Raw genomic sequence first — 13,916 nt, forward strand, 5'->3', positions numbered from 1 at the left:
TTTCAAATATAAACTAGATCTTCAGTTATTTACTTAGATCTACGAAGCTCTCTCACTTTCTCTGGATCACTATCCTAACTTAAACGACATTTTCAATTACTTGCATAGATCTATAAGGCTTTCTAACATAAACTAGATCTTCAGTTCAGTTTCTCAGTTTCTCGAGATCACTGTCGTAACCTAAAACATATTTTCGTTTATTTGCGCAGATCAGTTATACTCTCTCTATATTTGAGGATCACTGTCCTAACTTAAATTAGGTTAGGTTTGTTTGTGCCGGCGATCACAGGGGGATCCACTTAGGCTCACAGATCCATTGTGCTACCGTATTACTGAAAATCCAAGGGCTTAAATTACGTTTCGTCAATTTATTTAGATCTTTTGCATTCTCTCCGAATCACTATTCCACACTTAACTTCGATGCTCTCTCACTTTCTCTGGATCACTGCCCTAATGTGTACTATATTTTTGATTATTTGCTTAGTTCTGTGATACTTGTTACAATGCATTATGTCTTGGGTTATTCAACTTAAACTGTTTTTAATTGATACATAATTTACTGCTAACAACGTTTTTGAAATATTCAGAGTAAATTACGTTAATGACTTTCCCAATGAAACCAAACACAATTCAACACTTTAATTTATCGCTTTTAAATTAATCATTGTTTATTGTGTGCATAGAAAGATAGCGAAATATTATTAAAATTAATACTTTTTAATTTAAAGTGATTAAAACTGAAATCAATCAATAAAAGTAACACCTCAACTGCCTCTACTACCTTAACTGCCTCAATCTAGACGCTCCATTATCAATGCCGCCGATCCGAGCCACTCAAAGCCGCAACATAATTTATTTCCTCACATAAATTCGCCATAAAATATTGTTTGGAAATCATATAAAATATCGTAAAATATTAATTAAAAATGAGTTTATGTTAATTTTCTAAACTGCCACTGTTTATTAATGTAATTAAATAATTTTGTTAGCATTGTTGTTGTTGTTATTGTTATTGTTATTGTTGTGGTTGTTGCAATTATTACGCGCGCCATTATTATTAAAAGCTTAGGAGTCGGCATTTGTCATAACAGCAAATTAGGCTGTCAACGTGAATAAATAAAATTGAAAAATTAAAAATTGAAAAATTAAAAACTAAAAACTGAAAACTGAAAAATTGAAAAATTGTTATAAATTAAATTTCAAATTGAAATAAAACCGCAAATTCATTGAGATGCGCTAAAAACTATTTGAGACATTTGTGAGCTACGCAAATTAATAATAATTAAATACGCGATAATTAATCACGGCGTTTAGTGAGTTTACCTGTGAGAATTCGGAAAGTGTGAGAAATTAATGAAATTAATTTAAATCTTAAATTAAAATTATATTTTGTTATTAATAAAAAGCAATTTTAGGTCAATAATATTATATTGTTGAATACACTGAATATATATAGACATATTAGTTCCTGTAGATCCTATTAGGAGCAAAGCGCCACCTTGGTGAATGGTATAAGTCTCTAGAAAGCCTGACTTCAAACAACATTTTCTACTGAGGTATGAACAAATATTTTAGATTGAAAATTAGACCAATTGTACCCTCCATCCGCACTGCTTATATTGTTGATGTTGATGTTCTGGTGTTCTGGAACTTCAAATCTAAAAAAATATTGAAATATTGAATATTGTTGTGAATTTGCTAATTGCGCAATATGCCGATGAGCTAAGAGAGAAGTTGAACCAACAATTAAAATTTACGATATTCAAGAAATAAGAGAAATTAACAATTGTAGCCACGGTTGCCACTTATGGTACTTTAGTATCAAAATTGGTACTTTTTTTTTCGTTTGGTACTCATGTTCAAAAAATGGTACATTTTTGACGACCCAACTTTATTGTGGATATTTCCAATTAATTTTTTTTATAAATGCAACTTTACACTATTTTATATTTTGTTCATTTATAACACTATGAAAAACACAGAACGAAAAAATAAAGAGGTCCAAAAAAATTTTGGACCTTTTTTTACAGAAATGGTACTTTTTTAAACCAATTTTGGTACAGGAAAAAATTTTGAAGTGGCAACCGTGATTGTAGCCTCAATTCGCACTGCTTATATTGCTCTCTCCAACTCCTATTGCTTGGGTTGGAGAGAGCAACTCCACATCTAATGAAAGTAAATGAAAAACCTGTTTAAATTTGAGATTTAACCCTTGCCAAATGACAAAAGGCATTTTAAATAATAATGGTCAATATAAATTATAATAAAATAAATTTTTAATAAAGAAAATTATTGTTTAAAAAACTAGAAGAAAATATCAGAACCAAGTTATGATTAAATTACATATTGCTACATCCAAAAATTTTTCAAATATTTCTCTCGCAAACGTAACGGATTTTATAAACGTAAGAATACCCACGTAAGAATAAATATTGAGTAGAGTTAAGAGTCTTGTTTAAGCAATTGTTGTCAACTGACATTATGAACTCATAGGGTTACACTGAAGTGTAGCGCAATGACTTGTCTACTCTACCAGCAACAATTAAAACCTTTTATTAAGACGTTATGTATGCAATGTATGCAATAATTAGCGTTGGTCATTACAAGAGCGCGCACTTCGACATGAGTACATGAATCCTCTGGAAAGACAAGCTGAAATCGGTTCCGATGTCGGCAGCTAACAAGCAACAAAGCCGCAAAGCCGCAAAGGCGCAAAGGCGCAAAGAGCTGCGCTTATATTTCGCTAATTACTCGTGTGAATTATAATAAATAAACGCATAAGTTTCCATCTGACAGTGGTGTAAGAGACCGAATGAGTAATTAGCATTAAAATTATTGTAAGCCTGTAATTTTTATTAATTTTTTATAGGATTGTAATCAGAAGAATTAAAATTGATAAACAAACAAAAAGATTTAATGATGTGATGGACAAAATAAACAATTTTAAGCACTGCTCCGGACGTAAGTGACTAACAAAAATGGTTTGAGTATGGGATGAGTAAACTGACTGACTTACCTACTGGCCATTAGAATTAAGCATTTATGTTGGGTTAATTACTACTAACTCAACTCACTTGGACATATCAGAATCTATGCTCGTTAATTATGTGCACTTCTGGCCGCTGAAACAAACTGAAGACAAAAAGTTTTGCGTTTAAAAATGCGATGTCACTCATCATTGTTTGTGGTTATGGGGCCTGCAACAACTCTGCTTTTGAGCCAACTTAGTTGTGGGCTAAATTAATGGATGCACTGCTGCTCACAAGCGGACATATGAGTAGGTGCAATAACGAAACTCTTTTATTGCAGGAAAGCTGAGTGTTTGCAAAAATTAATTGAAAAGCGACATAATTAATTACAATTTATATGCCACTTGCCCATGGAAATTGCTAAGAAATGAAAACGTGTAATTGATTAATTCCAGTGCATAAATAGTGCATTTCATATGCGAGTGACTTTAATTGCCTGGATACACAATTTAAATAGAATATTATTATGAAATGAATATGTCTTCTTACGAGAATAAAACTATGCGACATAAATGCGTGAACAGAGCTGAATAAGTTAGTGATAGTAGATACCTGTAGCAGCCCGAGACACGTCACACTTAATCCTAAGTTTATGATACTTTAGTTTTAAGGCATGCTAAAGATGCTTTCATCTTCAACTGAGAAACCATTGTACTCATGGCAGTAACATGTGTAATATCGTCAAATGCCTATCCTGTTGATATCTGAAACACTTGCGGAAAAGAAATCCTAAACTGGATAAGGACTCAGCAGATAAATTGTATTTTAAGTATTTAAATCGGATATACACTTGTGAAAATGAAACTCTAAACTAATTGTACGTCACTTATCCACATAATTTATATTTTCATATTTTTCTTCTGATCAGTAGCTAGAGTCCAGAGTTTTCTAACGTTTTTAACTATCATAAACGCTAAACACCACGATGCGCTTAATACACGAATTGTATAATGCGCCGATAAAAGCTCCTATTGGAATATTCTAAGAAATTTCGTAGGTACCAGCCAAAGCAATGTGTTTGGGTATCGTTTCCTCTATGATAGAGAGTGAGATCTATCTTACACTTCCTATAGTTGAAGTTCGAAAGAGCAATTCCACATCTAATGAAAGTAAATGAACTGATTACCTGCTTAAATTTGATATTTAACCCTCTCTACCATGATACTTGCATTAAAGGAACTAACCTCAATTAGTCAGATCAGCCATAGTTGTAACCCCTGGTCTCAGTGATACTAGATTCATGCCTCCTTCTACACCCTTCCTGCAAGGGTGGAGAGATAAACAGTAGATCACTTATAATTTATCTACTGATATCTGATAGTCTGTTATGGAAGGGGAACTCTAGACTGGTTTAGTAGATAACAGACCTTTTTATCTTCATCCTCTAATCCATAAGTAAGACAGTAGTCGTTGAGCGTAGCCTATGGCACTTTCAAATTATTTCTTAAACGAATCATTTCCGGCGATAAAAAATAAGTTATATATGAGAATATCAAACGCAAGTGATCATGGTCAAACCCCAACCTCCACCAATGGCTTCAAAGCCTGAATTAACAAAACCTACTACTCACAACTTAAGAGATAATAACGGAAAACCGACTAGAATAGAATAGAAATTAAATACACATCGTAAGGTCACACACGTCTTTGTCGGGATCTGAACAAATTAACGGAATTCGGTTGGAAAGTTTCGATGGATCTAACATATAACCCAGATCTTGTACCATCTGAGCATCAATTATTTTGCTCTGTACAAAACTCTCTTGGTAAAAAAGACTTTACATTATTTGGTAAAGTCTTTCGCCGATAAACCACGCAAGTTTTACACCAATAGAATTATTTATTTTAAATAATAATGGTCAATATAAATTATATTAAAATAAATTTTTAATAAAAAAAATTATTGTTTAAAAAACTACAAAAAAACGATAAATACTTTTTATATCACCCAATAGTTTCTTATGACAGATGACATCACTCATGGACGGGATTGTTGTGTAGCAAAATAATATATATAAGTCTGGTACATTAATCAAGTGAACATTTTGTTTGTGCAAAAGTATAAAGTCATAAAAAATGAAATACTTTGTAGAACATAGTCACGAAGTGATCGAGTAAGAAACAAATCCATCACATTCGAATGACTGCACTTATGATCCTGCGTAAGCATACAGACAATAACGCCCTCAAGACCCATTGGAAGCAACAGTTCCTGTCATTTGATTTTAATTAAACAAAAATTTTGTGAAATAAACAAATTTCGGCTGTGGTGCAATTTTCAAATATTTCTGTATTTTTTTTTTTTTTTTGTTTTGTATTTTCACAGCCGGCACTTGTTGCACTAATTTTGGCATGTGCAACAAAGGCAAGAAAGGCAACAAATCTAAATGAAATACAAGTCAAGTGTTAAAAATTGCTGCCTCATGCAGTGTCGTCCAGTCAGCCCAGTCATGTACAAAGTGTGACTAAAAGGATTTTACTGAAGGAGACTTGGACATGAAAGTATACATACTCTATATTATATGAATTTATAAATTCACAGCTTAAATTAGAATCAAAAAAATTTTACTTTCAATACATAGCATAATTAAAATTAATAAAGTATTTTTTTTAATAAATAAATCAATCAATCTATATTTTAATATAAATTATTTTTACCACACAATCATAATTTTTTATTAATTACTTACTACTTATACTACTTTTTATTGATGGAACAGGGCTTAGAGACCTACTCTAAACTCAGAAGGGAGCAATGCTACATCCCTTAACAATAATAATAATCATAATATTTTCGATTATATCAATTTTAATTTAAGTATAGGTATAGGTATAGGTATAAATAAAAGAAGCCAAAAAATTAATAGGAAAATTTTTTTTAACAGTAGTGAATTTCATTAAAATTTTTAATTTTTAATAAAAATAAACATTTTTAAAAAATAGACTTTAAAAATCATATTGAATATAAAAAATTAATATTTTTATTTTAAAAATAAATAAATAAAAATAATATTTTTTCATTTGCATGCACAAAACTTTATTTTTTTTCTACTAAATAATGTTTATGCCAAATTATCGTAAGTTTAAACGATAGCATATTTTAATATATAATATAATTAGAATTAATTTTATTAAAGCGCCAAATCACACTTTAAAAGACAATCATTTAAATTTTTAACATTTTATGCAGTCTTTGTGAAATGTGAGCTGTACTGTTTCGACTGCCATCTTATGTGCAAATGTAGAAAAATTGAATTTCTTACTGCCAGTATTTCTGGTCCATGGTATGGTCAGGGTTTATGTCTATGATAAGTGTAGAACCCCGTTTTTGCTTTGCTGATCGAAGTGCACCAAGCGATGACTAAAATGTGCTAAATGTAGATAATGCAGGACTTTCTGTAATTTCAAACGCGCACACCATGCGGTGACTATGAGAATGTCTTTTTTTAATACGATATGCGGTTAAGTCCGTATTATTATAAACACGTTGAAATTCATTTAAATTTTCTTGAACAGAAAGAATTTGACAAATATTAAATTTACGCTACATTTTTCAGAGAAAAATTTTAATTCGGATCGCGAAAACTTTTCAGTTCCTTATTACTTTTCAATGAATTTTAACATTTTTATGATATATTCATTATTTTTTTATATTCGGTTATATGTCATTCAGCTAAGCGTACGGTCTTCTTCATGTGATTTTAGTTTGTATATAAACCACTTAAATTTCATTTTTGAGACAGTTACAGAAGACCGTATTAGAAGTAAGAAATATTGTGTTTGAGCTTTCAATTATTACGATCTTTGCACAACGCAGGATTTTTCTATAAATTTGCCGAAAAATGCCGCGTAAATTGAATGTTTTCAGCAAAAGGATTACATATTATATATTTTCTTAATATAGATAATATAATATACTAAACGATCTCTACTAAAGAAATTATTGATGGTAATTCCTGTCTGTAGCTAGAAATTTTAATTGGGGTGGCTTTCAGATAAAATATTTGAACGACTAACTTTTGTTTACCATTTAGTCATGTCCTGTTGCATTAAAATTAAATAGACATATATATACACATAGTCCTTTAATTAATTTAGGCTTCAACCTCTCAAATCCCTTCCTTCCTTTTCTACGTTTCTGATAAGTTCTCTCAGATATAACACTCATAATGAAAGACTCTATAAATGTGTATATAGAACAGCAATAGCCGCAGCAAAATACAAAACTATACAGAAATAAGCCAGTAATATTTATAATATAATGAAAAGTAATTAACTTGCATTCACATTTTTTTTATTTCCACATAATTTAATAGCAAATTACATATACAATTACATATATTTTTTTAATGTTTTTACATTTGCCTTTGAAAACAATTGACTAGATGTACTCTACTTGCATAAAAGTATATGCATTTTATACCATTAAATGCTAAGTATTTACCAAATACATATATTTTAAAAGATATAGATTATAATCATTATTAATCTAAAAAAACATTTTATCTACTTTAAATGATTATAACGCAAAATATCGCGATCAAAAACACCACTGCCACCTCGATTGTACAGCATGTAGTCATCATTGACGTTATTAGTATTGCTCAATAGAGGAATGTAACTGCCAATACTTAAATCTTGCTTCAGACGCTGATCTGGCCGACGACCCAATGAGAAAACCTTCTCATACAGATCCATATCAAATTGTAAGGCACGATCGAAATCCTTCCAGTGTACAAATTTCACGTTATCGCTAGGTATTGCATCCTTGTCAATTAGTTCAATCAAAGTGTTCGAATTGACCGGTTGCACCACACTGTACTCCCGGTCTGCAGCCGCCACAGCTGCTGGATTTAACAGCATACGTTTATTAAGAATTGGCAAATCATTACTGAACCAGGCAATGAGATCGTTGAAGTCACTCTAGAAATAAAAATAAATTATTTTGGACTTCCTTTTAGTCCGTTGTTATCTGGTGTCATTGGCTTACTTTGCTTGTTGTTGTTGCGGCACGACCTATACGTGGAATACTTTTCATATTCTTAAAAAAGGAACTCTCAAATTCTTTATCTGACCGTCGTCCTAAGCGTGGTATATTCTTTGAAATGGTTTTTAAGAAAAATCCAGGACTGTCATCGCCATAACCACGACTAATGAGGAATGAAAGCAAAACTGTTAGCCACACAAATGTGAAGCGGAATGAAGTCATTTTATTGTTCAAATATTTTCGTAGAGCTCAACCAAAAATTTAGAATTTAAAGCTCATCTTCTGGAGTTTGGCAATCAACTGAATCCATCAACTTCGTTGTATCATTTTATATCATTTTTGATCGCTGCTCGCTTCTTACCAGCAGTTTGGGATTAAAATGGTTAGGGTAAGTTTATGTGGGCACAACTCTTGATAAGCAAATAATTTGCATTATCGATTTTTAAAAGGTGTTAAAATAAAGTTATTTAACCTATTTAGTTTTAATTTCTTTCGTTTAATTTTTTTTTAACTCAATAGCATATTGTACTTTTTCAACAGATAATTTTTTCTTTTATAAAAAATATCCACATTTTTGTTAAAAATCTTCTACTTTTCTAATTCATAAAATAAACGATAAAGAATATAATTTTTATGTCGTGATAGATCAAAAAGCTAATAAAAAATTAGTTACTTTAAATAAAAATGTGGGTAGTCTATAACTCTATAAAATGTTCTTCAATATCGTCTAATTCAGATATGATTTCTAAATATATTATCTAAACTAACAACTAAATACTAAACTAAATCAATAACTGAAGAGCTGGAGGATGATCAATTGGAGAGAAATGATATTAAAAAATAGATATGCGACGTTAACTCTTAAGGGTAGGGGAAATATGACTCTATTAAAAAAATTCCTCTTCTAATTAGACACGTCAAATTATCTCTTAAGGGTTAGGTAAAGGTGACTGTTCCAGTCGAGCTCAAAGAGCAATTAAGTTATTATATAGGTATTAAAGAAGGATGATTGATCCATCCAAAGTCAGACAGTGGATTTAAAGAAAGATGACCACACTAGCCAATTCGAAAAATTAATACGCACCGTTGTATTAAGAGTTAGAAAAGATGACTGGTCTTTCCTAAATCAAAGAAAGTACACGCTTAAAATCATGTCTTAAGGATTAGAGAGTGATGACTCTTCTAAATCAAATCGAAAAATAGATACGCGACGTTATCTCTTTCGGGTAAGAAGAAATATTCCTATAGGCATTAGAAAAACATGACTGTTCCAACCGAAATCAAAAAACAAATACGAAGTGTTATCTGTTAGAGGTGAGGAAAATATTACTGTCCCAGCCAAAATCAAAAAGTAAGTTAAGTTATACCTTAAAGGTTAAAGAAACTTGACTACTACATTCGAAATACAAAAGTAGATTTGTGAACTTATCTCTAGGGGTTAGAGAATCATAATTGTTCGATTCGAAACACAAAAATAAATACATATCATTATCTCTTAGAGGTTAGGGAAAGATGATTAGACTCTCCTAAATTAAAATTTTGGACGTGAAATCGTCTAACAGTCGGTAGTGCAGCCAGAAGAACCCTATCGTGCCAATTTTAATAACATTAACATGACCATTCCTTGGCCATTAATTCATGTCATTTAAGGTAGCTGTTATCCCATTCCCATTTATGTAGGACCACTTTAAGGCGGCAGTACCGCCACATATTTTCACGTCTATGTTTTATATTTATGGAAAATTCATATTTTCTTTTATTAAATAAATTTTTGAATATAACAGTTTGTTGTCTTAAAGTTAACTTAACTAACTTCTCGTAAGGAGTTATGACAACTAAAGAAATAGTTAATTCAACAGCAAACTATGGTAATGATATAACTACATAAAGAGCACGCTATGGCATGGGCACTTAAACCAACTAAAGCATACAGCAATAAAATAATATTACAACAATATTCATAATATTGAAAGCAAACACCTTAATATTTATAACAATAATTAGTAAAAATGTATTCAAACGAATAATTAAATTAATAATTAAACTGGAAATTAAATTAATAATTAAATTAGAAATTAAAATAATAATTATATCAATAATGAAATTAATAATTAAATAAAAAATAATAATAAAAACTCATTAACTTAAGTAAAAACTAAATTAAAGAACTTTGCGCCCATTGCGAAACTTCTGTTGGCAGCGCTTGATATTTTTGTACCGCTTGATTTATTTGTCCATATGTAAGTGCAACCTGATGCATTTCAGTTTCTTTAACCACTTTATTGCTGTTAGAGCCCGTAACTGGTAAGATTAACTCAATATTCCGTAGATATTCAAATGACTTCAAAATGACACCACGTTCAATGCCTTGCATTGTTGATGATACCTTAGCGAATTTTGAAAATCTTTGAAAAATTATTTCGAAATTGAACGGATCACGATCATATATTTCTGAATGATGTTTAATTGCTATTATGAGACACAATTCCAACACATTCAATCCCAAAAGCATTTCAACTTTGTGATCTAATTCATACAACGTCACCAAGTCTTTTACTTGTTCCACCGTGAGCTGTGGATGCGTATCCACATTCAGCTGCATTACAAGTCTAAAAATGTAATTTTTTAGAAAAGCCTCTGTAACGTCATAATCAAACAATCTTTGTAACAACTGCACAACGTTATTATCGCAGATTAATTTACTGATTTGTGTATTCCATTTTCTAGTAAATTTTGAACTAAACTTATACGAAGCAGGATTAAAGTGATTGTATTGAAAAGTGATTTCATCTGATTTAAGTAGCTCTAAATTTTTAATTCGCGCTTTGTACTCAATTATCTCTGACTCACTTGGTATGCTCAAAAGCTCTTGGAATACTGTAACGTACTCTTCAAATTTATCAGCTTCAGGATATAAAAAAATCTGTCTAAAATATATATATTTAAATATATTTTATTAAATATTGTTATATTTAAGTTGACTAACCTGTGTGAAAATCGCGATTTTACACGTTTTTCTAATAACTCGACAACGTCTAAACGTCGTGTTATGCCCAACACACAAATGGGCGCCTGTGCCGATTGTGAAACATCAAATAAATTATATAAAAGCGTTTGATTATGGTGGGTACAAAACAAATCGAACTGCTCCAATATAAATATTACACTTTTCGACGATTTATTGCCAGATTTAAGTGATGCTAATAAAAAGGCTAAATTTTCTGCAAAGGAGCCAAAAACTTTTCCATCAACTGCATTTTCTAATTTCATTTGTGTCGTTGCTGATTTCAGTGCCAGACGATCATCCGTATGAATGCCACCATCCAACACAACAATAAGAGTATTTGTTAAAAAATCTTTATTCGACAACAAATCTGTTACAACAGCATTAACAAGCTGTAGAAAGGAAAAGGTTTTTTATTTATAAGCACAACATTACTTTTATTAATTCAAATTTATGTTATTTTCTTACTGTGGTTTTGCCTGATCCTTCTGGACCAATTAGTAACATCGAGTTAGACTCGCCATATTCTGCGGTACGTTGCAGTAATGTGCGTATATTGTTCCGCTCATTTTCATGTCCACGAAATGTGGTATAATCTCTTTGCAATCGTTCCTTTAGAAAACGTCGTAAATGATTTATTTCATGACTTTCTGTCGACATTTTTGAAGAGCACGAATTGTTTACATTTATTTAATTGCCGGCTGCTTGCCTATGGCGCAAAAACATTAGTGCTACCAAACTTATTAATAATTTAAACTCCACACAGGGTTGCATTAAATATAAAATAAACAAATTTATTTATAACTTGTTTTAAAGTTATGTCCGACAACATCCAAGTAATCATCACCATTCCTCGAGAAATAAACTAAACTTATGTGACGGTACATTAACTTGGTATACACTATCCCTTGTGAATTGAATTAATACAATCGTGCGAAAAAAATTATGTAAGCACGAACATCTCCAAAAACTCTCACAGATCTTACTTAAAGTTCATACTTGCTTTTCTCCTATCTTCTTCTCCAATCATAACCTTATCTAGTATGCTGCTTATTTCGTTCTTTGAATTAATTTATCTTGTTGTGGATTTTATTTACTGATCCTACAGGTCGTGGAAAATGAATTTGTCACAATTCATTCCTTCGAGGTGAATAAGGTGTGTTCAAATGCCATATTGTGCTTTCTGAAATATTTTATATATGTCAAAAAAATGAAAAATTCTCTTCTAATCTAGTTTGTATGGTGTGACCACTTCATATATAACTCGCTCAAATACAAATTTTTAGGCACCGCTACTTGGCGACAGATTTTTATAATATTCGAAATTCTAAGTTCGGTGCTCGAAATATTGTTATTTAAAGTTGTAAACTTTAAACAATAATTTGTTAATAGTTTTAAAAGTAATATATTATCGCATGCTGCCTGGCTTGATAAGGAGGGCCGTACCTTACTAATCTCAAGGTGTTTTTATATATTCTTTTAATTGCTGAAAAAAGGCATAACTGATTAAATTTGACTGATTTGTATCTACTAATTTCTTCAGTTTTAGCTAAAATATTGTATCACATACTAAACAAAACATAATGGTGGAGTTCAAAACGTACGTTATACTTTTCTACCACATTTTAAGTTAGAATTAACAAACAGATATATAAAGACTAAGTCATAAATTACGCTTCAACTCATTTCACTCAAACAAAAAACATATTGAATGTTATTTTAGAACTCTTAACGATCGAATAATTAAATTCAGTCATTATAAACACGTGATATATGCTGCATACTATAATCTTCACCTCACATTATTCACCCAGCTCAATTTTTCATCGACCTACTCAATAATATGAGATGCAAGTCCCTGCAATTGCTGACCCTTTATCTGGACGACTTCATCCGCGTTTCTCTTGTAATTCCACTCTATAATCATGTCTCATACTATGACTTTTAATGCTTTTCACGTACTGGAAAAAAAACAGATAAGATAAATTGTATAATAAATTTAAAATGCAACACTGCGTATGTTAAAATTTTGCAAAATAATTAAGACTTTATTTTAAATAAAAATGTAGAAAATAGAAAATATAGCAATAGATATCATATTTTTTTGTTTTTAATAAATTATAAATATAAAATATTTCAGTAGATAGAAGACATTCAATAAAATGTGTCAAAACAACTGCAAGTTACCTTAGTATATATTTTCAAGAAGTTCTAGTTATTTGTTTATTAGTAATTTTGTATACGTACATATATTATATATATTTTAATTGTAGTTAATTACTTAATACATTTTTTTTATAATTAAGTACTAAACTTTTCGAAATTAAAAGAATTATTATAAATGTTAGTGAAATGCGCACATTGAACAACGGTACGTATGAGGGGGTGTAGCTCAGTGGTAGAGCGCTCGCTTTGCATGTGAGAGGCCCCGGGTTCAATCCCCGGCACCTCCAAATTTTTTTTAATATTTAAATATTTTTTTTTAATTTACTGATTTTAATTAAGGTTTATATGAACAATTTAAAAAAATATATGAACAAACTATATTGTTAAAGTTTTTTGTGGGGTTTTGAGGTTGTTGTTTTTGTTTTATATTACTTTAAAGAATACAAAAATTATGTATAAATATAAAATCAATCATTTTATTTGTTAATTTGAAACCAAAATTTTAGTTTATTTATTTAAAAAAAATTTTTGAATCCATCTTCAGTGTTATGGGTTGATACCAATAAGTACAAAGTTATAATTTTATTCAATATATAATTCAATATACAAGTATTTTATGGGAATGATATTGCCGAAGTTTTAAAAAAATTTTTGGCTTCTTTCTCAAGAAGTGTTATTTTAATTTGTTAATCGTATTTATTTTTAAATTAATTACTTTTACTTTAAAAGT

General features: G+C 30.3%; 2 protein-coding genes and 1 non-coding gene across 3 annotated transcripts; 1 reads left to right on the forward strand and 2 right to left on the reverse strand.

Annotated features, from left to right (window-relative positions):
• Positions 1-7,535: 7,535 nt before the first annotated feature.
• On the reverse strand, positions 7,536-8,296 carry LOC119674164. Its single transcript, XM_038085290.1, has 2 exons — positions 8,020-8,296; positions 7,536-7,952 (listed from the first exon to the last, which is right to left on the reverse strand). The coding sequence occupies exons 1-2, from the start codon at positions 8,236-8,238 to the stop codon at positions 7,536-7,538; spliced, it is 636 nt and encodes a 211-aa protein (XP_037941218.1). The 5' UTR covers positions 8,239-8,296.
• Positions 8,297-10,165: 1,869 nt separating this feature from the next.
• Positions 10,166-11,735, reverse strand: LOC119681393 (origin recognition complex subunit 4-like). Its single transcript, XM_038094570.1, has 3 exons — positions 11,489-11,735; positions 11,003-11,412; positions 10,166-10,943 (listed from the first exon to the last, which is right to left on the reverse strand). The coding sequence occupies exons 1-3, from the start codon at positions 11,678-11,680 to the stop codon at positions 10,172-10,174; spliced, it is 1,374 nt and encodes a 457-aa protein (XP_037950498.1). The 5' UTR covers positions 11,681-11,735; the 3' UTR covers positions 10,166-10,171.
• Positions 11,736-13,401: 1,666 nt separating this feature from the next.
• Trnaa-ugc lies at positions 13,402-13,473 on the forward strand. Its single transcript has one exon. It is a non-coding gene; the product is annotated as a tRNA-Ala (tRNA).
• Positions 13,474-13,916: the final 443 nt, after the last annotated feature.

Source organism: Teleopsis dalmanni, chromosome 2 (genome assembly GCF_002237135.1).
Source record: "Teleopsis dalmanni isolate 2A chromosome 2, ASM223713v2, whole genome shotgun sequence".
Taxonomy (NCBI): Eukaryota; Metazoa; Arthropoda; class Insecta; order Diptera; family Diopsidae; genus Teleopsis; species Teleopsis dalmanni.

Bases quoted from the DNA above. Each gene is read 5' to 3' on its own strand.
- LOC119674164 (XM_038085290.1), bottom strand. From the start codon at position 8,238: ATGACTTCATTCCGCTTCACATTTGTGTGGCTAACAGTTTTGCTTTCA. The intron at 7,953-8,019 runs GTAAGCCAATGA...TTTTATTTCTAG, and splicing joins CCGCAACAACAACAAGCAAA to AGTGACTTCAACGATCTCAT.
- LOC119681393 (XM_038094570.1), bottom strand. From the start codon at position 11,680: ATGTCGACAGAAAGTCATGAAATAAATCATTTACGACGTTTTCTAAAG. The intron at 11,413-11,488 runs GTAAGAAAATAA...TCCTTTCTACAG, and splicing joins AAGGATCAGGCAAAACCACA to CTTGTTAATGCTGTTGTAAC. The intron at 10,944-11,002 runs GTTAGTCAACTT...TATATATTTTAG, and splicing joins AAATCGCGATTTTCACACAG to ACAGATTTTTTTATATCCTG.